Below are 27,992 nucleotides of genomic sequence, written 5' to 3' on the forward strand. Positions count from 1 at the left end.
TCACCTTTAAATAACATTTAAACGCCTGATACTCTGGTAGATTAGGCACGCTCTACAAATTCATATAACACAACAATATTTTGCTTCTTCGTTTTCATTCACTGCCATAACTTAAAAACAGAGTTTTGTACATGCAAGACAAACAAATTTTAATTTTTACTGAAATAATATTGTATTATTCAAAAGTTGTTAAACAATGACAAACCAACGGCTTGTGAATTAGCTACAATCTAAGACACAACAGTCATTTCTAGAGAAAAATGAAGAATAGGGAAAATATTTGGGGCAAATACACAAGATAAATTGTCGTCTTGCAGCTTATTGACCAAAGCTGTGCACTGCTCTTAGACCAAGGGCTGACAGGGTAGTATTTGCATGTTGAGTTGTGCACGCAGTACTCCTTCGGATGTCTATGAAGGTAACGTTCTAGAAAAGGCAACTCAAGCCACTTTGGTTTTGGCATACTGAGTGGACACATATTTGCAGATGTACATGATGCATCCAAATAACATCAATGTTTGGTACAGGACTCCATGCACAATAGAATGGTGACATAAGGTGATGAAAAGCTGAAAAAAGCACCAAGATACTTGACATTTCTGAGGAAAAATCCAAGTATTGGATTTGTATTAAAGGTGTGGTGAAATACCTCTTCAGCCTAGTAGCATAGAAACATAGAAGTTTGAAAACACATTATAGCTTAGTTCTTCTCCTGAATTCCAATCCTTTGGTTCAGCAGGTGGGGTCCTTCATCAGCACAGGTTCACCAGTGTTCTGAAGAGGGTAGGCTGGGGTGTGACATATGTCTGGCACTAGTTTGTGGGTGGGGTGACTCCCTAACCAACAGGGAACAAGTTCCTAGGGGAAACCCTACCCACTTTGGCATCATTTCATTGGAGGTGGTCCTAAACAAACTCTTAGTGCCCTGCTCTGCCAAAAATCAACATGACAGAATCTTTCTTCCCTTGGTCAGAGATCTGGGCACACCCCAGAGGTTTGTCTAGGGAATTGAGGAACTCCCACAGAAAAAGCAGTTCTGGGACGGAGTTTCCACCTACTGGCACTGGTGCCACTCTGGGTACTTGGCAGGCCTAGGTGTAAGTTACATCTGTGTGTGATACAGGCGGCTCCTATGAAGCTTGTACAGTTGGTGGTCACATCTCCCAGACCATCCTGCAAAACCAAGGCCCTTTTGTTGCTTTTCCAGAGAACCTTTCACACCTTCCAGGAGGCTGACAGGTGACAGTTGGGGATTATCTCAGAAAGGGATACTAGAGGCATTAGGCAGAAATATACCAACTTTCTAAAACTGGCATTTTCAAAATAGTCATTTTAAATTCGACTTTACAATCAGTTTTGATTTTAAATTACTATTAATTTGAGTGGTTGAACCATGGGTTTAGCTATTCCCAAACTGAAATTATACATTATAAAAGGTTTATAATGTAACCAAGTGCTTTTCCATGGGAGAGCTACCACTTGCGACGCAGGACCATATGGTCCGGAGAAGGTACGTTTAAAAAAAACCTTAAACCTCCCCCTACTCCACGACCCCCTGCACGCGCGACCAGTGAGGCATGCCGGCCACAACTGTTAGGGACTTCTAGCTAGGTTAAATATGTCAGTCAATTATGAGCCAATTGCACATACACTTTATGGGTCAGAGCAGATACACTGGGAGCTGGCTGGATGCCAGGGCCTCAGAGTACATAAATCAGCACTAAATCTAGCAAAAAAGGGGCAGAAAAAATGGGAGTGATCTTGCAAAAAGGACCTTTACTCACAGATGACTTCTACCTAGCCAGATTCAGAAAGTGCTTTAAGATCTAGCAAATATTAGAAATCCACTACACTAATGCATTACATAACATGAGCCGCAGTGAAAGCATCACCTGATGCTAGGAATTGGTCTTTGCGTGTCTAGAAAAGGATAAAATCATCCTTTTAGCAAAGTAGGGAACTGATCACTTTTGCAGTCATCCAGCAATATATCATCCAAATACTCCTTTGTTATGATTACCAATGTTCCTGCTTCATGACCAGAGACTTCATGCATGCCTGGATCTTTATAGAGGTGCCTATGCTCAGGATGCAAGGTCTTTGATGAACATTATTTTCTGCTCACACATCTTGGCGATGAAGACTATGAATTTATTATCTTTTTGAAACCATTTGGAAGCAATGTGACACATGCCACAAGTGCAGCCTGAAGATGGCTTTTGATTGCATTACCCTTTGCCTACCACAAGAACAGGCAACTGCACTGACGGTTCATGCCAGACCACTCAAATTGCTTTATCTCTCTGAACATGCAGGAAGCAGTGCCATCAAGGAGGCTCCTACCACAATTAGCAATGGGCTCAAGGTTCACAGAAAAAGATTGAGTCATGCTGGGCTGCCCTGGATAGCTTCTAGCGACACAAAGACAAACAATCCTTACAGCTAGCTTTTATCTATAATATTTAATTAAAGACGTTAATATCACCCCATATGATGTTGAAGCGCAGATTTCAAAACACCGGGCTGTCTGAACTAATTTCAGTATATAAGATTTCATGTGGGAAAATAGATTTAACTGACAAATGAACAATCTCTACAAGCGTGGGATAATAACTCCGCTGTTGTGAGAAAGTGCCATCTTTCTGGCATGGTATGCCCCCACTTTTTGCTGAATTGCTGATGTGCATTTAACTGAGTGTGCCAGGGGCTCCTGCCAACCAGGTGCCCAGGGCCTGTGTTCCTTCCCTAAAACTGCGTTGAAACTAAAACCCAATTGGCATCTCTGATCACCTGTCAGTCCCTGGTAAACAGTACCCTAGGTACCCAGGGCATGGTGACTAGAGAAGACCCCTAAGGCTGCAGCACTTGTTGCGCCACCCTTAGGGGCCCTGTGCCCTGACACACAAACACTGCCCTTGCAGGCTGAATGTCTTGGTGCAGAACTAAACAAAGAGTCGACATGGCACTGTGTGCCATGCCCACAAACTGCTGGGAGGTTGTCATTACGAACTCCACTGCACCATGATGGCTTAACTGAAGACTGAGAAGTTTGATATCAAACTTCTCAGCACATTAAACCCGCACTGATGCCAGTGTGGGATTTAATGTAAAATGCACGACAGAGGGCATCTTACAGTTGCCCCTGAAACCTAACCAACTCCCAGTGTCCTGACTGCGTGGCTACCGAGGCTGCCACCACCAGACATGTTTCTGGACCCCTGGGTCGAGAGCCTGCCGCTCTCAGGGGCCTGAAACAATGCACATCCTGGGACGAGGTGCCAAGCCTCCTCCCCCAGGATCGGCAGCGGAAGCTTCAAAGGCATACTGCCTTTGTGAGCTTCTCCAGGCCACTTGCTGTACTCAGCAACTGGCCCCCACCGGTTCTGACCCCCACTCTGGCGGGAAGAACGGCGGGAAACCCTAAGTGAGGAAAGGGGGCGTGCCAGCCTATGCTAACTCCACCCCTCAGGTGGGAGAGGCGAGGTGAAGCACAACTCCGGTCTCCGGCCATCTTGAGGATGGGGATCCCTGCCCAATCAGAGATAGGCTCCTGCCTCCCTCCCACAGGAGAGGGGCAGGCTAGGGGGTGTACTCACCCCAGGACAGGGACCCATTGGTCTCTGCCCTTGCCCTACCTGTAACACCCCTACATTTAGTATTTAGGGGCACCCTGAACCTTCCTTCCTCAGATCCGGATTGCAACAACAAGAAGAACAAGAAACAAGAAGATCTGCCGTGCAGCTGCTAACAAGAGGACGACACCAACTGACTTGGCCCCAGAACCCTACAGGCCTGTTGATCCTTGAACCTGCTCCTGCTAAACCCCAGCGTCTCCTGCGGACAGCAACCTCGAAAACCCTGGAGGACCTGCCGGCCTTGAACCTCTAAAAAGACTGGGACTCCCACGAGCAGTGGTTCTGCTCAAACAGCTACACCCCTGGTGCTAGCCAGGAACCGCGAATCCAGCACACTCTGCACCTCCCGAGCCCGGCCTGTGCCTGAGTGAACAAAGACCCGAGGACGTCCCCCCGGCGACTATGACCCAGAGCCCAGTGCCCAAAGACCCTCCTCAACGAACCAGATGACGCCTGCAGCCTCAGAACCAGGGAGCAGCTGAGGGTAAGATTTCCCGACACCAAAAGACACCCATGCACCCGGCGCTCTGCGGCCCCCTGTGCCATCCTCTGGGGTACCTACCTCTTCTCCAAGATCCCAAATTACCTCTCGAAGTGGTGGTCGCACCTGAGGAATCTCTGTCCCCGAGTATGCAGCCTTTGTTCATTTTTTAACTCTTCAATTGATTAACATTGAGCGCCCGACAGCTCAAAAGCACCCTGCACCCAGCCGCCCGAGTGCCGTTGGAAGTGCAGCAAGTACCCTACTTTACTTCCCCACTTGCCCGGTGTAAGTGACCAGGAGCTCAGTTCCCACAGCCGCGTGGCCTGCTTGCTTGTAGCCACCAACCGAAGGCCCCCTATCCTCCATAGGATTACATTGGGCCTACTCTCTCTGCACCCGGCTGCCCCTGTGCCGCTGAGGGTGCAACAACTGTACCTTTCCGACCCTGGGAGACCCCTGAGTCTATGCCCAGAACCTTAACTCTGCCAGTCAAGTACTTACCTAAAAGCTGATAACTCATTTTCCTTCCATAGGATAACATTGACTGGTTTCACTTGAAAATTCTTCTAAGTGTGGAGTTTTGCAACTTTAAAATATTCATCTAAAATCAGCCAAATAACAAATTCCGATTTACTCACCTGTTATCAGGAGAGAACCCAGTGCTGTATCTTTTAGCCAGGCACTGAACCGAAAAAGTAATTATAACTGTACTTACTAGTAACTTGAATTTCCTCCCATAGGATAACATTGCTTGATTTTCACTGAAAAGTTTGTGTCAACTTTGAAAATACAATAATATTCCTTAAAAATCACTACTGTAACCAAAACGCTTTTACTCAACTGTTTACAGGAGACTTCCTGGGACTGAATGTAGGATCCAGTCCTGTGGTTAGAAAAGTAATCTATAAAGTAATCAATTGCATTTAACTAGAAATACCGATTGAGCTCAATGTTATATTGTGTTGCCAATTGCAACCACTGTAGCCATTGTACTTAAGAACTCTATTGCCTATTTGAAAAGTATTTAACTAAAGTCATTCATTTCGAGAAAAGTATATTTTGATACCTTGTTGGTTCTAAAATAAAACTATAATATTTTGATACAAAACAATTGTCCTAGAGTTCAGTTCTTGAGTGTGTGAGACTATTTGCTGAGTGTGTACAACAAATGCTTTACACTGTCCTCTGATACTGCCTTACTGCTCGGCAAGCTACCACTTCAGAGAGTAAGGTTATATCTAACTTTAGCCTCTGTCAAACCTCTGTGGACTCTGTGCACACTGTACCTTACTTTGGTCCAGTATATACAGAGCCACTTTCTTACAGCTGTACCTTCCACATCACACATATTGCAAACGCTGCTCACACATGGACAGGGTAGACATGCCGTAACAGCCATTTACACCTCTTTTGGACTGGAGGATCCACCCGCACTGACAACACTCCGTGAGTACTGGGATGCCGAGCTGTCCACCACCCTTTCTGACAAGCAATGGACGCAATGTCTTAACCACCCAAAAACTATCTTAATCGACACCAGACGGAAGTATACCCGATTCAATTACTTACATCATACGTATCTCACACCCCATAGATTGGCACGTATGTATCCCACTACTGTTGATATATGCCCCAGGTGCCCGGACCAGAGAGCCACATTCACACGCATGGCATGGATCTGTACTGGCATCCAGGCATTCGGGACTCATGTAGCCGCTACACTCACGGAGGTAGCGGACACCCAGGTGCAGGCGGAGCTTATTCATTTCCTACTGGGCGTTCCGAAACGCAGCACTTGTCATAAAGGTCTGAATACATTTTTAGACCTAGCCTTGGGCCTCACCAAACGTAGAATAGCGATGGCATGGGAAGCGCCACTGGGTCCCAACATATATTCGTGGATGCTTGATCTAAGCAGGGCTCTGGTATCGGAACACACAAACCAGCTGGTGACTGCAGTGCGAGCGTCAGTGCCCCCGCAACTGAATCCCACTTAATGGCAAGACTAACTTGACATTGATTGAGGCCAAATTGTCCACAGCACGCCCTTCCTCCTAGACCTAATTACAAGAATCGGACGCTTGGCTTCGTCAGGTTCACAAGACCCACATTGACCAATATATATACACGTCCATGGCTTTCTGACGAGCTGGCCATCTGCGTCCCTCTCTTGTCTTTTTTCTTGGCCTTTCCCCTTTGACGCCTTCTCCCGACAGCCCTTCCTGCCACCCAGTCTTGGCACTTTTAACACCAGCGGACCACTACACCCAATCAGCTGCACAGATACTGATAGGAGGCAGAACACATACTCAGCTGTTAAATAGTGTCAGTAACTTTCACTGATTAAAATGTGCAAATAAATTCAGATGGCCAGTGGATGGGAGTACTGGGTAATAAATATTAATTGTATTCATACATCGAGAAGTCTATACATTATATGCACTCCTGAAAATTATGTTTCAGGCATGCAAATCTATGCACCACCCTGTGCTATTTGAAGAAATAGGTTACTTCCATCCTCCCTCTTAGTGAGGCGCAACTCCGTACTCCATCCTTATTCGATTGTGTTACAAAGCCTGAGCTGTGGTGGGCAGCGACTGAAATCCCTGAGTCAGGATGTGAAGATATTAGGTGAATCCATGCTCCCCAAATGTACTAAAGAAGAGACTGATTTAGCTCATTGGTGGGGGTGCTCCCACTAATAGTACAAGACACCCCCCTTTTTTGCCACCATGGTTAGGTCAAACTTTTGGAGGCTCTCTGCACTAGCATGTGGAACAAGACAATGTCTTCAGGTAGGTGTTCAACTCCACATCTAAAAACATGCCTCTTCCATAGGGAGTACCCAAAGGCTTTGTCCTCTCTCCCATCCTTTTCAATCTCTACCTGGAATCTCTGGGCTCTCTCCTTAAAGAGCACATTACTTACCTTTGGTTACATCTTATCTGGTAGACTCAATCTAGCCACAGATTCCTTACCTTAGAATGATCCCAAGGCATTAGACTGGATGCGGACATTTTTCAAGAGCCATACCCGTGCACACCGGTAGGTGGGGTCGTTCAGCTCCGCGTGGCGTTGTCAGCACTGGAAGTGACGTGCACGGGCCTATATAAGCGCCAACTCAGCACGGTGATGTCAGTTTCTTTTTGCAAAGTTCCAAAGCAGGAGTGTGGACCCACTGGTCAGAAAACTGACCACTGGTGTGTAAGACTAGGGGGCCTGAAAGGCAAACAACCTTGTCCCTAGAAATCCGTTCGCAGAGTCAGCATGGAATCAGTGGCTAGATAGAGTCTCTACCAGATAAGGCATTACCGAAGGTAAGTAATTTGACTTCTAGCTGCAGATTCCTTACCTTAGAATAGATACCCAAGCGAAACCTCCCCAGAGGTGGGTCAGCGAAACCGTTTCACACTAAAAGCCCTGCAAGACTAAACAATCATAGTGCTCGTCTGAGGGACCGGACCGTCCAGGCTGTAGTGCCTGGTGAATATGTTTAGAGAAGCCCATCTTGCTGCCTGGGAGATGCCCAGTACTGGAACTCTAGGTGCTAACGCAGTGGTCGCTGCCTTGGCTCTGGTGTAATGAGCATGCAAGCCAGCTGGAGGTTGCCTCTTGGCCAAAGATAACAGATTTTAAGGCAGAGCACGATCCATCGGGAGATTGTCTGTTCCTGCACAGCCTTTCCCTTTTTCACTCCGACAAACCCCACAAAGCTCTAGTGAGAAGAACCAGCTAGTCTTGGAAGATGCTTCGATATGAAGGATTAGATACAAAACCTAAAGCTCACTGACACGCCAGGCAGATGTTTTTGCCACTAGGAGGGCCATCTTGATGGTAAGGAGCCTGATAGGACAGTGTGCAGTGGCTCAAAGGGAGCACTTATCACAAAGGTGAGTACTAGATTAAAGTCCCACAGAGGCATGATGAAGGGTGAAGGAGGAAACATGTTGCAGACCTTTCAAAACCCTGTTCACAACAGGGGATTTGAAAAGGGAAGGCTGATCTGGCAACCACAGAAAGGCTGAGATGGCAGAAAGATAGCCCTTTAAGATGCCCATAGCAGAGCTCTGCTGGGCAAGAGAAAGGATTAGTAGAAAGACCTGAGAGAGGGGAGCAGAAAGAGAGTCCGTCTGTTTCCCTGCACACCATGCTACAAACCCGCCCCAATGGAAGGCATATACTGTCTTGGTAGAGTGATGCCTGGCAGCCAAGATAACATTGCAGACTTTGGGTGGAAGGTCAAAAGATGTCAAATGTTGCCACTCAATCTCCACAAATGAAGGCAGAGCGTTCAATCAATCAATCAGGAATTTGTATAGGGAGGCTACTCTCCCCTGAGGGTCTCAATGCGCTGGGGGGGCGCTGCTGGTCCATCTGAGTGTGGAGGTTCAGTCGAAGAGCCAGGTCTTAAGGCCCTCCCTGAATTGGGTCAATGACGCAGATTGCCTGAGGTGGAGGGGCAAGGTGTTCCAGCTTTTGGCGGCGAGGTAGGAGAAGGATCTTCCTCCGGTTCTGGTCCTGTGGATCAGTTTGGCAGAGGCCAGGGCGAGTCAGGCGAAGCGGAGTTGTCTGGCGGGTGTGTGGAATACAAGGCAGTGATTCAGGTATTCTGGTCCTGCGTCCTGGAGAGCTTTGTAGGCATGTGTGAGGAGCTTGAAGAGGATTCTCTTGCTGATTGGAAGCAAGTGGAGTTGTCAGAGGTGTTGTGTTATGTGGCTGCGGCAGAAGATGTCGAGGACCAGTCTGGCTGCAGCGTTTTGGACATTCTGAAGTTTCCTGAGCTGTTTCTGGGTGACGCCAGAATAAATTGCGTTGCCATAGTCAAGTCTGCTGGTGATGAGGGAGTGGGTGACCGTCTTTCTGGATTCTGTGGGGATCCATCTGAATGTCTTTCAGAGCAGAGGGAGCATGTGAAAGAAGGATGAGGATACTGAGTTGATTTGGCGGTTGACTGTGAGCAAGGAATCCAGTCTGATGCTGAGTTTGTGTGCACGGTCTCAAGGGGTGGGAGGGGTTCCTAGTGCAGCAGGCCACCAAGAGTCGTCCCAGGCTGAGGGTGTGTGTCCCAGGCTGAGTACTTCGGTCTTGTCCGAGTTGAGCTTGAGGCAGTTTGATCCAGGTAGCAACAGCCTTCATTCTGCTGTGAAAGTTGATTCTGGCTGCTGTGGGTTCGTTGGTGAGGGAGAGGATCACCAGGATGTTGTCGGCATAGTTCATTGTGAGCAAGGAATCCAGTCTGATGCTGAGGTTGAGGGCATGGTCTGAAGGGGTTGGAGGGGTTGCCAGTGCTGCAGACCACCAGGAGTCGTCCCAGGCTGAGGGTGTGTGTCCCAGGCTGAGTACTTCGGTCTTGTCCGAGTTGAGCTTGAGGCAGCTGTCTCATCTAGTTAGCAACAACCTTCATTTCGATGTGAAAGTTAATTCTGGCTGCTGTGGGTGCATTGGTGAGGGAAGAGGATCAGCTGGGTGTTGTCGGCGTAGGAGACTATGTTGAGTCCGTGGCTTCTGACAATGGCAGTGAGGGGGCCATTTAGATGTTGAAGAGGGTGGGGGTCAGGGAGGAGCACTGGAGCACTCTGCAGCTGATCTCTCTAGGTTCTGAGAGGAACAGGGGTAGCCTGACTCACTGTGTTGAGCAGGCAAGGAAGGAGTGGATCCAGTCCAGTGCCCTGTAATGGATGCCGGCGTTGTCGAGTCTTGTGATTAGGTTTGGATGGAAAAACATCACCTGCTTCTGCGACAAAAGAGCCTCCATAATGGGCAGCCTCATCAGAGGACTAATGGTCATGCTCAACAACTCGGGATACCTAACTCTCAGAGCTCAATCCGGAGCCACAAGGACAACTTCGGCCGAGTCATTCCTGATGTTCTTGAGAACTCTGGGCAGGAGTGGTATGGGTGGAACGGCGTACAGGAGCCCTGACAAAGGGTCTCGGAGCAAGAACCGCCCTGGAAACTCCAGTGTGCAAAACTGCAGACATTGTGCGTTCCCGGCGGTGGCGAACAGATCTACCCAAGGTTCCCCCACTCTAGAAAGAGACCTTGTGCCACCTCCAGATGGAGACGCCATTTGTGATCCGCTAGGCAACTTTTGCTGAGTTTGTATGCTCTGACATTCATAGAGTATGCCAGGTGTTGAACCACCAGGGATATGCACTGACATTCTAACTACATCCAGAGTCACTGGGCCTCTTGACAAAGGATCCATGACCCCAAGCTGACCTGCTTGTTGCAGTACCACATGGCGGTGGTATGGTCTGTGAACACCTGCACTGGCCTTCCTTTGATGGAGGGTATAAAGGCCTTCAATGCAAATCGGATTGCCCGGAGCTCCAGTAGGTTGATGTGGAGTCGACAATCTGACTGAGACCACAGGGGTCTGATCTCCACCTCTCCCAGATGGCCGCCCCATTCCGGAAGTGACGCATCTGTCACTATTGTAAGATTTAGTTGGGAAGGGAGAAGGGTCTGCTGCTGACCCAATCCGGGTTTGTTAGCCACCACTGCAGATCTTTTGCAGTTCTTTCTGAGATCTAGACAATGTCAGAGATTTCCCTGATATTGCGCTCAATGGAACTTCAGGGCGCACTGCAAAGCATGCATATGTCAGTGGCCTTGTGTCACGGACAAGATGCAGGAGGCCATCAAGCCCAACAGCCACAGTCTCACGGAAGCCCAGGATAGAGGCTGAACCACCGGTATCATAGCCTGAATATCCTGGACTCGCAGCTCAGGAGGATAAGCCGAAAATTGCACTGTGTCCAGAACAGCTCCAATGAAAAGGGAGTATCTAAGAGGGTGTCAGGTGTGACTTTGGCACATTGAGAGTGAACCCCAGTAAGAGCAGAAGGTCCACCATAGTCTGAAGGTGGGAGATAATTGCCTAGGGTGAGCCCGCCTTCAACGGCCAGTCGTCGAGATAGGGTAAGGCCTGTATCCCTGATCTTCACAGATGAGCAGCAACCACTGCCATCACCTTGGTGAGCACCCGTGGGGCACTGTTAAGGCCAAAAGGAGCACAGCAAACTGAAAGTGCTTGTGGCCCACTAGGAACTGCAGGTAATAGATGTGGGCAGACAGGACAGAAATGTGGAAGTATGCATCCTGCAAATCCAATGCTACCATACAGTCTACCGGGCAGATAGGAATTGAGCTAGCGTTAGCATTCTGAACTTCTCTTTTTTGAGGAAAAATTGTGAGGGTGCAAATCTAGAATAGGACGAGGACTCTGTTCTTTCTGAGCACAGAAATAGCGAGAATAACAACCATGACCTACTTCTGGTGTCAGCACCCTCTCTATGGCTCCTTTGGCCAAGACCTTGAACTCAAGGAGAGGGGGCTCTTTAATCCAAAGGGATGGAGCACCCAGAAACTATCAAGTTAGAAAAAGAAGGTTCCCTTCGGATGAGATCCAAATTCAGCAACTCACACTCAAACCTCACTTCTGTCCCACACACACTTGCACCTAATGATTAAGTAGTTGATTTATGAGTGCCTTAACCCCTTCAGTGCTAATGACAAGGGTAACTCGTCATGGAGTTTCCATTGATTTCAATGGAAAGTCAATGGACCCACTCCCACACCCCTTAGCAGCCAAGTGGTTAATCATTAGGTACGAGTGTGAGTGGAATAGAAGTGAGGTTGGAGTGTGAGTTGCTCAATTTGGATCTCATCCGAAGAGAACCTTCTTTTTCTAAACTCCTTTGGCCAAGAGCCACCATTTCCCGGCAGAGTAAGAAGAGATGGTCCTTCGTCAGCCTGTTATCAATGGGTGGAGGAATAGTCACCATGGGGACAGAGTAGCCCCGTCAGACTATTTGTAGAACCCAGTCGTCTGATGTTATTAACCTCCAGTGGTGCAGATGATGGTGTATACTGCCTGCCACTGGTTGCCCATGATTGTTGGAGAGCGAACTGAAGAGATTTGGAGACTGCTGCTGACAAGTGTGTGGTGGCCTGGCCTGACCTCTGGCTGCTTGACCCACGGGATCTGGGGGAACCGCATCCTCGACCACGCGGAAGCTGCAGTGCTTACGTGCTGTGGTGGCTGGATGTGTACGAACGCGGCTGGAAACCACTATCATGGCCATGAAAGAAGCGGAAGCAGACTGGGGTTGGCGGGGCCAACGGAAAGGTCTAGGGACCTGGCCATAGCTCTGCAATCCTGTAATAAAACTTGCCACAAAACGACCTCCATCAGGATCTGTGCTTACTGGTGCGGAAAGGAAAGAACTGACATAAGTGCAATGGGGTGGCGCCTATAAGGGCACCGTACACGTCAGTGCAACAGCAGAGGCTACATAAAGCCAAACAACGCCACCTACCTACGCACAGGTCAACTGCTCATAAAAAATTGCTGATCCATTCTGACACCTCGGGATAATTCTAAGGTATGGAATCTGCAGCTAGAGGTATCTATCAGATAACTCCAACGTTTCATACCATTTCAATGCAGACTACACATTGCTGTACCTAACAGTATCCTCACCCTGAAACTAGTGAAAAGAGAATCTTGGATGTACCAGCATCATCTAAACCTGCATACACAAAAGACAGAATTCTTACGGATATCATCCCCTAATATCAGTACACCAGTTCAAACATGGCTGAAAGCCAGCGACATCCTAAACTGCCAAATATCAATCGGAGACTGCACAAAATCCTTTGGTTTCTACCAATACAAAAGCCTTCACCTTTAAGCACACACAATCAACAGCAACAAAGGAGCACAAATTCAAATTACTATGAAAAGTAAAGCACTTCCTCCACAAAGGTTCAGACAGGTGGTTCAATCTCTTGAACTACCTAGACTAGGCTACCATAATGTGCTTCTTCTTGGGATCCCTGAACTCCACATTGTGAACTTAAAAGCACCCTCCACTCAACTACTAGACTTGCATCTGACTCAAGAAAATAGGCCACATCACACCAATCTTAATTGCACTAAGCTGGTTATCGACTTAAGTCAGAACTATCCTGAAACTGACCTGAATTATTCACAAAGCCTTTCACAAAAAATCCCCGATCTATCTGGCTGAGAAACGGATCATCTCGAAAGCCAACACTTCCTGAGGAGCTCCAACAACTTCCTATTTAAAATACCTCCCTAAAAAATAAATATAACTTGAAAACAAGCCTTTTAAGGATGTGCTGCCAGGCTTTGGAACATTTCCCCTTCAATCAGAATGAATTCCTCTCTCGAAGTCTTCAAAAAGGAGATAAAAAGCTACTCTTCCAACAATTCCTCCACAACGGCCAACTACGTTCTCCTAGTACCTTACTCTGCTGAAAATGCAAAACAAGAGGAACTAGATCACCCCTTATATCAACTATAACTCAATAACTAAGTAAATATAGATTAACAATCCTATCTTAGTTCCCACTAGGATGACGGGACGTCATTGATATAAGGATTCCTTGCACTAAAACTAACACAAACACAGACTGAAACTCACTAACATCAGGGTCCCACAAGAATAACCCAGACGAATCACAACTGAAGCAACCCATGCACTGGAACAGACTACACATCAATTTCCTACCCATCTACAAGGAAACAAAAAGATTTTCATTGTCCCCAAAACCTTGTTGCTTAAGGACCTCCTGGAATTATATTGAATTGGACCCTGGCACACCAATATATATTAGACACTATAATGCATTTGCAAGGGGCTTTGATAGCTCTTGCAGGGTAATAGTTTGTGTTATATAAAAGCCCTTGAATAAATACACAGGTGAATCTCTTATAGAAGCATACTTTTCCACTTGAAAAGGGGGCCACTCGAAGTTATGCATGCGATCATGCATTTACAGTTCTTCTCTTTGGTCTCCCTTCCTTATGTTCCAGTCCAGGAGCATCATGCCTGGGAGAGGCCGGCGTTGCTACAGGTAGTAGAGGTGGAGGCAGAAGAGGCTGTTGTAGCATGGTACAGAAATTGTTTACAAGGCCCGATAGTAATGCTATGAAGTCTGCTGGGACTTGACCAATTGGTGGCTCTTTGAAGCAAGGCAGTTCATCATATTAATGGTAATATTCTCTGAAACACTGCAGTTCATCGTATTCTTTGGAGACCCTCCTACTTCAATTTTTTCCTCATCTTGATAATGCTCAAGACACCAATGCTTCTCAATATCTGCTGGCTGCCACTTAATTTAGAGCGGTCACGGATAGAAATTAGCATTATAGGCATCTGTGCCATCACTCTTGATCTCACTCTCATCTTCTGGCTCTAAGGTTGGATACCTCACTTTAATGGTGAGGTATGTACCGTGAGGATGGATAATGTTACTCCTATCAGAGGGATCAAAGTTGCAGATCGTGGCTATGTACTGTCGATGGCAGTTTCTTAGGCGTCACTGATAAGGGCGTTGTTGACCGTGGATGGACTTCCTGTTATTTGACAAGAACAATAAACAAGATAAAGTATAAATCCCGGATCAATGACATGAACCTTGAATGCTGCAAACCCAACTTTCACTGAACGCTAAGTCACTTGGATTCACCCAAGAAATCAACCTCACCCCCAAGGAAGAGAAATCAAAAAAACAAAAATGGCCTGGTACCAACAATCACTTCCAAAGATAGTCAAACCACTTCTTCCAGAAAGCGACTTCATAGCTGCCTTGCAAGCATGCTTACTCTCACATCTGGAGGGTGGTCCAGATTCTCCTACTCCACATCCTCCCAGACTCCATACTGGCACCCCTAAGGGGACTCCTATCTACTGAAACAGAAATATGATGAATCACCCCCATCCTGTTGGAACACTATTGGCTTCCGATGTTGGCCAGCATTATCATCAAAACCAGTGGCTTCACTTACAAAGTTACACATAAACATCCTGCATATCTTGAAGACAACTTCACCATCTCTGGTAGATAGCTGCTCATCCACAGCTAAGGCACCATTAGACTGCAGGCTAAGAAGTGTGAAAAAGAAAAAACAAGACTGCCTTTTTCATCTATTCATCTAGGATCTGGAACAACATCCATGCATCCATCAAAACCGACCCAACACTCTTCATGTTTAGGTATGAGTTGAAGACTCACACACTACACGTCTACTCATGTCTTAACCACCCACAACCCAGCCTCCTTTCCTCTTATTTGCTGACTTTATCCTGGTCTTTGACTGCATTCTACTGCCTTTTAGCTAGGATCGCCCCATAGAAATAGTATATACATAAAATAACATTAAAGACTTTGGTGCTAAGAAAAACATTTGTGATCTGGACACTATGTTCCAGGGATATCACACTTTTTCAAGGGTCTGCTTAGCATGATGTTCAGTGGTAAAAACGATAAAATCATTCAAATGCAATTAAGTGAAGACTTTTACTTGTAAGTATATTTGTCAAACTTTTTACTCTAACTTAAATTAAGAAAGTTATGGCAATGTTTCGAAGGCTGTGGAAAATCCAGAGGTTCCAGCATGCCTTAAGCATCATTGAAAACAAACGTCACAGGTTACAAATTTTTCCTGATAGATAGGCAGCCCTTTGAAATACAGTAGGCCCCACGTACTACACACTGTGCCGAAGATTCTGATTCTCTCTACCAGTAGCACCCATGCCAACGAGCCACTTCTATTTTATTTATTCTTCCTGTGTTTTAGTTTTTTTTTACCAACCTAATTCCCATGGGATCACCAGGATTATCACTGTTCTTGTTCAAACTGTGGTGATCAGGTGAACATGGAGACCACTTTATCTACGCTGCCTTCGTGTTCATGTGAAAAAAAGAAACCCATTCGGCTTTCACATCATAACTCTAATGGCGAAGAATGATTCAGCATGTAAATATATGAAAGAAGTGTGACGGGAGACTGGGAAACAGTGTGGATACTTGCATATTGTTAAAATGTATGTAACACATACATTTTGATTAATATAGAGGTACTCTGCTAGCACTTCCAACTGTGAGTACTTCTCACTGAAAAGACAGTAAAGATTCAGGTAAGTAATGCTGTTACCTTTCAATCAGCTAAGCACACCTCCGTGATATGGAAAACATTTAGGTGGATGCGCTCACAATATTCTTTAAGTGTGCCGAAAAGGACGCCCTCAACACAATACATGATGTCCACATTAAATTAGAAATGGTCAAACATTCACAGATTCTACTGTAAGCAGCAGATGTTCAGCAAACTGTACCTTGTTCAAGGAGAATAATAATCTCTGTTGAATGTCCGGGCATATCCCGATCACCTCAGGATCCAGCAAGTCCAACCAGTCAATTAGGAGACCTGAAGAATGCCCCATTAGGGTTGCATCAATACTAGAAAGAGAAAGTAAGAGTTGACTACATTAAGGCAAAAACAAGTAGAAAAGTCTTATGTTAAAATACCTACAGCCCTGATAGCCCTAAAAGACAACTAGAGGCAATACCTTTAGCTGGCCCTTCTGAGTACTCAACTGTATCCTTCCTCTCTTATGTTGATAAGTACTACGTTGCATTGTCAAAGTTTGGTCAAACCTCTCCCCACTTACCAAGCAGTATCATTTTCCTTCTTCACCTTGCTCTCCTCTTTTTCCTGAAGCAGTAAAGAACTAACTACTGCAACCGGACCAGAAGCAGGAAACCTAGAAGCGGTCTCTATGGTGATTGAGAGTAGGACAGTCAGCAGCTCCTCCAGGTAAGGGGACTTTGCTTCAATCAACCCCTGTAGAACTAAAGGAAACAAATTGATAAAAACAAAGCATGCATCTTCAGCATGTGCCACGGCAAAAATATCTCACTAACAAACCATAACTTAATTCATACACAAAGAAGAGCTATACCCGTTTGTGGGATCTCAGAACACTTATTTCATAGGGAAACATTTTTGCTGAACATATCATTTAAACAGATGTGTATCTAAGCACAGCATGATCTGTGTTTTTATCCATTAAAATATAAAATCAGCAGATATTTGTTTGGGTTAACCCTTATGCAAACGTAACTATATTTAGATTACAGGAAACCCTTGCCTTGAAAAATGTATCACTTCTATGTATAGCTAGAACTACACGGAGTTCAGGATGTACGGAGAATATTGAGAACCTAACTACGATTATTTTGAGAGATAAATCACAATTATTTGATTATTGTACTTCTTTTTTGATGCAGGAAGAAAATTCTATAAGTTATTGAAAACCTCTGTAAGCGCACATCTGGCTTTGAGTTCAAATGTAGGGGACACATCCATACCTTAGCTTGGTGTTTTATCTTCATCAGTAGGTGCCAGCTGACATACGGCCTGCAAAAATCAGTGAATGGGATAACCCCGCCCCGCAGCCACAGGTCACCCACTTTGCGATTCCAATAAAATTTACTTATGGAAACCCGACTGACTAAGTACCCACAATGTTCAGTCGCACAGTGTCCCATCGGAGAGTGGACCGAGTGATCCTGTCCCACCACTTCAGAGAACACAACAATAGTAACAGCTGTGGGGAGCGGGAAGGATGTGGGACGGCTCCCCCTATAGAGTGTCCTGAGGTGGCCTCCGAGCTGCATGGCATATTGGTTCATACAGTAGGCCAGCTCCGAGTCCATAAGATGAACCCAAGGGTTGATGTCTGCTAGTTGCGCCGCTCATTATTAATTTTGTATATCTCGCAGAGCAATACCACTATGGTACCAGTTCTGGGTTAGTTTCTTAGTAGCTTTCTGTGCGGGACCCACTCCCAAAATAGCGTGCAAATTTCACGAACTACAGCATGAAAATAGGAGGCTGGAATCAGGTAAGGCATATTAAGGAGTGCATATAGGGATCAAGTCAATGCCATAATTTTGAATAAGGCGGCCTTTCTCCAATGCTCAACATCCTTCCAAAGACGCGCCAAGGGGGACTCCAGCTTATTAGTGTGGAAAACACTCAGTTCCGCAGTGATATATATTCCCAAATAGAGGAACCCTACACAGCTATGTGGGTCGCACAGCCATCGGGCAGCCACTGGGCACCCCAGCAGAGGAGGTAAATCAGGGATTTCTCTCAATTTATATACCCCAATATTGAAGGTAGAGAGTAAAAACGTGTGTGATTCTGTCAAGGGTGTTTAACATTCTTCCACCTTTTATGGATGGATCTGTTCGCGGCATACCAAAATTTAGGATTGCAGAGGAGAAAGACACTGGTTGTCTGTGTTACCAATGATCTCAACAGACTTGCATGCTACTTTTATTCTTCTGTGACATTGATCAAGCCTGTAAGAGAAAGTTTCTGTGCCCAGTTTTATATTGATTAGGCATCAGGATCTGTGAAGTGCCACTGGTTTGTCAAATGGCTATGAATCCACCATTGGTGAATTCTCCTCAATTAATATTTCTATGGGTTGATATGAGGCAGAGACTATTTGGAACAACATTATATATATAAGGAGTCACAGCTGATTATATAAGTTCTTTATAATACAAGTTATCACATTTTATAACAGGCAAGGAAAATGATATTGCGAAGTTTGTTGATTCTATAACATAAATTAGTATGCTAATTTATATAATTTCTTTATTTGTATTGCTTGATGTGATAATCGTGTCACTGTAGGACAATAGATAGATGTGATCAAAATAAAAGGTTATAAAGAAGGAGATAATATTATTCAAGCAACTGGTCCGGATTTAATTTTATTAGATGTTTTAACACCAAACATAAAGATAGTGGCGTCATATAGACAGCGGTCTCACAAGACTGAGATTCTGCATTGTTATTACAAAGCAGAGAGCTGCCTAGGTTATATACAGTGTTTTGTAATGACAAGCAGTTATTTTTAATGTACCAGATCGATTATACGTCTTTTCATTCTCTTGTTCTCTACTGGGACTGCAAGATTGTTTATTACCCAACTATTCCCATGTAGGAGCACGAAGAATACAAGTAAGCTTTCCCTGCCACCTTGGTACCCTCATTGCTATTCATTAACAGACCATAAAACAAGCTGATTCCCCCACAGGCAAGTAATGCAGAAGTATGCACAACAAAAGTGGGAAAGGAAACCTAACCAAATCGGTTTCACAGAGAGAGACCGAATCACTTGTGTCTCTGTTCTGCAGTCAGCAACTAAACAAAAAAGTTAGTTACCGTCAGTAATGTTCTTTCTGGTGGATACTCGATCTAACCACAGACTATTCACCTTGTGATATATTCAGGTGCCAGACTGGATCCAGAAAATTCAAACCAGTGCTCCTGTACATGCCAGGTGGGGCCATAGGACTCCATGCCAATGCCATCCTACCAGAAGCGGAGAACTGAGCTGCATTTAAGTGTCCCATCCATTAGGGCTGACGTCACTTTGTTTCATGAACTCTTCTGCGCCCTCAGATGTAGAACCTCTCAACAGATTCAACAAACCAGTGTGCAGATTTCTAGTTTGGGATCTTTTTCGATAAAGAGCCCACACCAAAGAAAGTGAGTTGGGAGGGTGGTGGGAATGTGGAGTTAGATAGAGTATCCAACAGGAAAAACGTTATCAAAGTTGAGTAAGGAGTATGTTACCTACCCTGTAAGCATCTATTTGTAGTGTTTAGTGCTGCAGATTCAGATGCTATGCATACTCCTGCCATTTATTGTTGGGCACAGACTCTACAAGTTGTTTTTCTCGATGAAGTTTTATGATCGGCATTGTACTGGCATTTCTCCTCCCCCTTGAGGTACTGTGTATGTTCAACTGCTCCTTTGTTAGATAATGTTTTTCCCCTTACCATAAATGGAGTGGGAATAAACTCTGCTAGATTAGAATTTGCTGTTGAACATGCTGTATTTGTGAGTATTCTTCTCAACATCTAATACCGGTCGGGGAGGATGCACATGAATCTGCAGCACTACACACTACGGATAGATGCTTACAGGGTAAGTAACATACTCCATTCATGTTGGCTGCAGATACACAGGCAATGCATAGACTGTAAAGCAGTACTCTACTCACAGTGGCTTTAGGCATGAGATGTGTGTTTGAAATAATGGCTGAAGGACTGTTTGTCCAACTAGAGCTTGTTGTCGTGCTTTAACATCCACACAAAAATGTTTTGTAATTGTATGTGGGTTCATCCATGTTGCAGCTTTGTAACAGTCACAAAAAGGGATATTTCCCAAAAAAGCCATGGTTGCTCCTTTCCTCCTTGTGGAATTAGTCCTTGGCATAGCTGTCAATGTTAGTTTTGTTTTAGAGCAACAGATTTGGATCCATTTAACAATCGATCTTGCTATTCCTGCTTTTGAAATTGCCTTTCCCTTATGTGGATTTGAAAACAAAACAAATAGTAGTTGTGTTTTCTGAAGGGTTTTGTATGTTCCAAGTAGTACCGAAGTGTCCGTTTAACATCCATTGTATGAAAAGCACGCTCGGTGATTGTCTCGGTTTGTGAGAGGAAAACTGGTAACTCAAGTTTGATTTAAAATGAAAGGAGATATAACTTTAGCTAAGAACGTTGGGTTTGCACGTAAACACACATTGGGGTCGATTAGGATGGAGGATTTTCCGCCTCCTCCGGGCCGGCGGAAGCCACCTCCGGCCCGGAGGAGGCGGAAAATCCTTTGCGGAGGCTCCAAAGACCCACCGCCAAATTAGGATGGCTGGTGGGTCTGGAATTCCGTCCGCCGCTTTTCCGCCGCGGTCGGCTTCCGACCGCGGCGGAAAAGCTATAACATGGCAGGCGGTGTCTATGAGACACCGTCCGCCATATTATGATGGTTGTGTTAAACTGCTTTTCCACGGTGGCTTTTCCGCCATGGAAAAGCATACGGACATTCACTTTGGGGGCCCGTTGCGGGCCCCCTAGGTGAAGGGGGGGTGGGGGGTGCACATGGGGGGTACCTATGGTACCCCCCTGCATTTGCGTGCACAAAGCAGCAGGCACCGTGCGGTGCCTGCCGCTTTGTGCATGTAAATGTAACACATGCTTTTTTAACATTGCGGCGGGTGCAGCTTGAAGCTGCACCCGCCGCAATGTTAAATATAGAGGATGTGACCGCCACCCTGGCGGTCACATCCTAATCAGCACGGAGGGAACGCCGCAGCCCCTGCGGACGTTCCCTCCTCCTCAAGGGTGGCGGACGGACGCAAGTCCGTCCGCCATCCTAATCGGCCCCTTTATCTGGTAACACTTGGAAATATGGTTCTTCCACAGTGAGCGCATGTACTTCACTAGCGCTTTGTAGAGATGTCATTGCTACAAGGAAGACCACCATCAATGTTAAAAATTGTATTCGAGTTATGTCGTGGTTCAAATGGTGGCCCCGGTATAGAGCCAAAATATCGATGTTTAAATGTCGAGATTACACATTATCGACCTGCTAGAATATTGTCAACCAGAAAATCGACATGCAGGTAAGAAAGATGTTTTTTTGTTTTTTAATATCGAAGTTAGTAATATCGTTAGTCAAAATATTGTTAATAATATCTAAATTTATTTTAGCGTTCTGTATTTTAGTATATGTGTTAAAAGTATAGTTTATTTTTGTAATGTATGTTTGAAATTTTTAGAAGTAATTAATTTTATGTTAAGTAATTTTTCCGTATTTTTGTTCCGTAGCGGGTTGTGGCTTTATAGGGGAATAGAGTGGGAAGTAATTTAATTATAATATATTTTTTCAATACATTTTTAGAAATTATTAATTTCTAAAGAAATTAGATATTGTGTTTTAGTTCCGTAGCGGGTTGTGGGTTTATAGGGGAATAGGGTGGGAAGTAATTTAATTATAATGAATTAATTAATAATTGTATTAATTAATATGTATATATTTAATATTTTATGTTAATTGTGTTAAATATTTTGGTAATAATTAGTTATTAATTGGATATTAATTATCAATAATTGATTGGTACATATTTTAATTGTGTTCTTTTTTAAGAGCGGTTTGTGGGTTTATAGGGGAGAAGGGTGGGAAGTAATTTAATTATTAATTCATTAATTAATCATTTGTATTAATTCATATTTGTGTATTTAATATTTCATATAGTTAATTGTGTTAGATAATTTGTTATTTATTAATTATAAATTGGATATTCATTATTAATAATTAATTGGTAAATATGTCAATTGTGTCACTTTTTAATGAGTGAGTTGTGTATTTAGAGGGGAGTAGTGTGGCAAGTAAGTAAAAATGAATATAATTTTAATTTTTTTCGGATATTTATTTATTGTTATTTTATAGTACTAATAGTATGAATTAATGTATTACTCATTGTTTTTAATTGTATTGTTTATTGTTATTAGTTAATCAATTGTTAAGCAATTATGTAAATTGGGGTATGTTTTACAATAGTGCTGGTGTTATTTATAGGGGTATTTGGTGAGAGGTAAATTATTTTTTATTATTTAAGTATTTGTTAATTAATGTTTATTATTTTGCTGGAGTGGGAATAATAAACTATTCCCTTCCGCTATCCAACACTTTCCCTACTGTTGCACTCACTGGAGTGGGAATAGTAAATTATTCCCCTACGCTATCGAACATTTTCGTGGCTGTTGCACTTAGAGGAATGGGAATAGTAAATTACTCCAGTATTGGAACTTTCATAGATTCACATGCCTGAATCATTCCCCGTCGTCGAGACGGGAGTCTCCGGTATATTAAAAAGCAATGCTTAGCAGTATAGCAAACTGAAAAGAGGCCTAGGCCCATTTCCCTTTTGCAACCCATAGCCTTTGTTATGTAAAAAAAGGCCCAAACTTTTCCCTGAACCAATCAGAGCTCCTCACCCTCTAGAACACTCATGAGAGAACCTTTTGCCCCTTAGATTTTCTACCGCACGTTGTGCTAGGGAGTCTCCTTTGAGCTCTGCTCAAAATCTTTAATTCAACTCATTTTGACTGGGATTTGAGGTTTCTCTCATCTTCTAGTTTCTTCTTATTTGGAATTCCTTATTCATCTACCATGTCTGAGAAGGAAAAGAAAGGATTATTCAGAGCTTGTGCCACCTGCTCTAAAAAAAGGCTTTATGCAGATGATCCTCATAAAGACTGCATATACTGCCTCTATCCAGACCATAAGGCAGAGAATTGTAAGGTATGTCGAACCTTTTCAAATAAAACCTTGAGGGATCGTGAGGGAAGACTGCTACTCTGGCTCCAGAAGGTTAAAGCCAGAAAGGAAATTCTCTCAAGTGAGAGTGAGGAGGAGTATTGGTCGTCTAAAAGATCTCAAAAAAGAAGTAGATCTCCTCAGGCGCATACCTCAGGTGAGAGACCTGAGAAGGCCCCAAAAAAGACCACCCCAGGGTCTTCAGGGCGCAGTCGCTCAAAATCTCCTTCAGGTAAACCTAAGGGGAAGAAGGGTTCTGCTTCTGAGGTGAAACAGGTAGAGAAAACTGCCTCAGAACCTTCAAAATCTCCTTCAAGGATCAAGATTACCATAAAAAAGACTTCCTCTACACCTTCTGAGGAGAAAGGGAAAGGAGCTACACTGTCGACCGGATCGTCGACGAGGAAGATGTCATCGTCGACGACAAAAGCATCATCATCGTCGACGAAACAGGAGGTAAAAGTCTATTGAAAAGACGCCGTCGACACTTTCACCATCGACGGCGGTATCGACGACAAGTTCATCGTCGACAAGGGCGTCGACGACCATGGCTGTATCTGGATCGTCGACGACAGGATCATCGATGACGGCTGGAGCGTCGACGAAGATAGCGTTGACTACAACGTCGACGATAGCGTCGACGACGATAATATGGTCGACGACGGTGACGGGAATCTCGTCGACGGGCTCTTCGACGAGAGAAAAACACCAGAAAAAAGGTTGTTATCCTGGAAAAGAACAATAACGCCAGAGGTTACATCATCAAGCAAGGTGTCGCCATTAGTCCCTTCTCACCTTCTGGAAGAGGAAGACTCAGAGGACGAGGACGAAGGTGGTTCTTTTGGATATGCGAGTAGTCCTTCGCAATTAAAGGTAAAATACCAGGAGGAAGATTCGGAGGAGGAATATGGGAAGTTTCAAGAGCATCCCCAAGAACAGCAACAATATCGTCAACAGCAGCGTGAGGAGATGACAAGTGTGCCATCTTCTTTACTGAAAGACCTCCAGAGCATGTTGGAGGATTATAGAAGAAGGTATCCGGCACCTCAAGCCTCTCAGGAAATCCCAGAGGTTACGCCTCGTCCACGATCTGTACTGGGTACGCCAGTGCGAAGGAAGGAGATCTTACCGGAGCCCACTACTAGGTCTCCGCCACCAGCAGCTCAACATGACCCAGACACCTCGGATGAGGACTACGAGGATGGGGAAATTGCAGAACCTAGTAGAGAATGGGATGACTATCTCATTCCTTCTCCTTCAACTCCTATGCCAAAGCCAGTTGATTCTCCACCTGAGGACATTGGTGGCTTTCATAACCTGATGGAAAGAGCCACTAAGAGATTTGCACTTACCATGTTGGAAGATAAAGCAGAATGCTTTCTATATGACTTTAAGGAACCTTATCGAAGATCTGTTCGGTCCTTACCTATTGTAAGTCATATTTGGGAAGAAGGCCTGAAGGTTATGGAAACACCAGCTACGGTGACACCGGTTCTGAAAAGACTGGACAAGAAATATAAGGCGCCTACAGATGCTCCAGCGTGTCTTTTGGGTCATCCCAAACCGGATTCGGTGACTACGCAGGCGGCGCAGCAGAAATCAAGGAATCAGTCTGCTCCAATTACGGCACCTCCGTACATAGAGGGTAGGAGGCTGGACAACGCAGGAAAAAGGTTTTCCATAATGTCTGCTCTACTAGTAAGAGCAGCTAATACCCTCACTATTTTAGGAAGATACGACAGGCAAATGCGGTGCGACCTGTCGCCGTACATTGACCATGTGCCGGAAAAAGAGAAGCAAGAAGCCAGAAAGATTCTTCTGGAGGGGGAAAGGACTTCGGCAGAAGTCATAGACTGCGCTATGGATATAGCGACGACGGCGTTTAGGTCTTTAAGAAGACCAGCAGTTCTGCGCAGACAAGGATGACTAAGAGCAACGGCTTTTAGGCCTGAGGTTCAGAATAAGATCCTAGACATCCCCTTCAATGGAGAAGATCTATTCGGAAAACATATTGATGACACTCTACAGAGTATCAAGAAAGATACCGATACTGCGAAAGCATTGGGAACTCTGCAGTACAGGAAAGTTCCTTTTCGTGGCTCTAGAGGTAGAGGGCAATCATATTATAGAGGAGGATATCAGCAAGGGAGATATTCCTCCTATTCTGGCTCATCGCAGCCCTACCGCCAGCAGTACACTCAGCGACAATCGGGAGGTTATATGAAGTCAACTCCGAGAGGAAGGGGAGGTCGTCAGGGGAAGGACAACACCCGACGACAATGACAACCTTCATCTTCCGGCTGCATCAACATTCCTAAGATCAAGTGCTCCCCTGGTTGGAAAAATTGCTTATTATTTACAAAATTGGCAAAAAATAACAACGGATCAATGGGTCCTCAACATTATTCGATTCAGCCACACCCTAGAATTTCTACAGACTCCTCCTTGTACACCGCCGGTACATCAGAAAGCCAACCATCTGCACCAACTCCAGAAGGAGATTCGGACAATGCTCCGAAAGGGAGCAATAGAACCGGTACCGAATGCCCAAACGAACAAGGGGTTTTACTCCCCATTTTTTCTGATCAAGAAAAACATACTCCAATGGCGTCCTATTCTGGATCTCAGATCCCTAAACACCTATCTCAAAAAGCAATCTTTCAGGATGGTGTCTCTTCAGGACATCCTTTCGTTATTGAACCCAGGAGATCGTATGACCACTCTGGACCTACAGGATGCGTATTTTCACGTACCTATCCATCCCGCACACAGACAGTACCTTCGGTTCTTGGTAGCCGGAAGACATTATCAATTCAAGGTACTGCCATTCGGCCTAAAGTCAGCACCGCGAGTGTTCACGAAATGCCTGTGTTAAGGAAGCAGAAACATCAAATATTTCCTTACCTCGAAGACTGGTTAGTCAAAGCACCATCGGAATCACAAGCCAGGGCGTCAACAAAGGCCTGCATAGATTTGTTTACCAAACTGGGTTTGACTCTACATGAAGGAAAATCAAACCTTCAACCGACAAAACTGATCACATGTCTGGGAGCAATACTGGACATGGACAGCAACAAGGCGTTTCCCTCCGAGGAAAGGCAACTGAGGATCGTATCTCTTTTTCAAAACTTTCTAAAAAGAAAGTTTCTTTCAGTACGCAAGTACAAATCCTTACTGGGCATGATGTCATATTGCATTCCCTCATGCTTCACTGCAGATTAAGGATGCGCCCGTTACAAGAACAGATCGATCTTCAGTGGCGTCAAACGGAGGGATCCTTCGACGACACAATCCAAGTGACACCAGTTATGGTTCAGGCAGCGACATGGTGGACACAAAAAGAAAATGTCTCTCAGGGTCTGTCCTTTCTTTCAAGACCAGCTCCATTAGTGGTGACTACAGATGCGTCCCTGGAAGGATGGGGAGCGTTACTTCAAGACCTTCAAGTTAGCGGTCGATGGAAGGTGCACTAGCAGCAATTACACATAAATCTGCTAGAACTCAGAGCGATCTGCCTAGCATTGCAAGCTTTCCTGCCACGAATACAAGGCTTGCCGGTGTTGGTAAGAACGGACAACACTACGGCGATGCACTACTTAAAGAAATAGGGAGGAACAAGATCTCTCTCCCTGTTTCAAGAGGCCCAGGAGATATGGGAATGGGCACTACAGCAAGGGATATCGTTGGCAGCAGAACATCTCCCGGGAGATCAAAACATCAAGGCGGATACTCTCAGCAGGCACAAATCGTCCTTCCACGAATGGGAGCTGGACCAGGGGATCCTGGACAGCATTTTTCGAAGGTGGGGGACACCAACAGTGGACCTTTTCGTCACAAGGGAGAACAGGAAATGCAGGTGCTTCGCAAGCTGGCTTCCCCAGAGGGGATCTTGGGGGAATGCGTTTTCGATGGCATGGTCCGGCGTCTTTGCTTACATTTTTCCTCCAATTCTTCTTCTGCCCGCATGCTTGTGAAGATCAAGAAGGAGCCGTGCAGGCTGATCCTGATAGCCCCGTGGTGGCCCAGACAACACTGGTTCACGGAACTCCTGCTGCTGTCGGAGGACCGTCTAGTTCATCTCCGTCCAATTCCATCGCTTCTGACAATATCCAGGGGACAAGTGCTCCATCCGGACCCGAAATCCTTGCGATTCTCCTGAACACTGTGAGTTTAGTCATCTGAATATCTCAGACGAATGTAGGAGAATCCTGTCCAAGGCTAGAGCGGATAGTACCAACAAAACCTACAGGATGAAATGGAAGAGGTTTTGTCTATGGTGTAAGAGACATAACATTCATCCTCTTACTGCGGCACCTCATCAAATTATCCCTTACATCTTACTTTTAGCAAAGTCAGGATTGGCTCATGCTTCGATTAAGGTACATTTAGCTGCATTATCACGCTACAGGAGGTCTTCCTCAGGCCCGTCCTTATGGTCATCAAAGATCATCAAACAATTTGTGAAGGGATTATTCAGGGTCCTTCCCCCAGTAAAGTCTCCACCACCACTCTGGAATCTCAATATAATGCTGTCACAGTTGATGAAACAACCGTTGGAGCCTATACATAGAGCGGACCTTAAGTTCCTGTCCTGGAAGGTGGCTCTTCTCATTGCATTAACTTCAGCGAGAAGAGTAGGAGAACTACAAGCACTCACGATTCAGGAGCCCTTCCTACAGTTTCAGGAGAACAGAATGATTCTTAGGACTAATCCAAAATTCATTCCTAAGGTGCCAACTGATTTTCATCTAAATGAGCCGTTGGTATTAAAATGTTTATTTCCTCAACCAAGAACAGCGGAGGAAAGAGTATTACACTCACTGAACGTTCAAAGATGTCTCAAGTTCTACTTAAAAGAAACTAAGAGCTT

At 45.0% G+C, this 27,992-nt stretch overlaps 1 protein-coding gene across 1 annotated transcript in view; it reads right to left on the reverse strand.

The window, feature by feature from the left end:
* The window catches only part of INTS1 (integrator complex subunit 1), a 526,883-nt gene that overhangs the window by 135,531 nt on the left and 363,360 nt on the right, over positions 1-27,992 (reverse strand). Inside the window, 2 exon segments of the mRNA XM_078664951.1 lie at positions 16,272-16,395; positions 16,608-16,788. Of these exon segments, the coding sequence (XP_078521077.1) occupies positions 16,272-16,395; positions 16,608-16,788 (305 nt within the window).

This window comes from Lissotriton helveticus, chromosome 10 (genome assembly GCF_964261635.1).
Source record: "Lissotriton helveticus chromosome 10, aLisHel1.1, whole genome shotgun sequence".
Taxonomy (NCBI): Eukaryota; Metazoa; Chordata; class Amphibia; order Caudata; family Salamandridae; genus Lissotriton; species Lissotriton helveticus.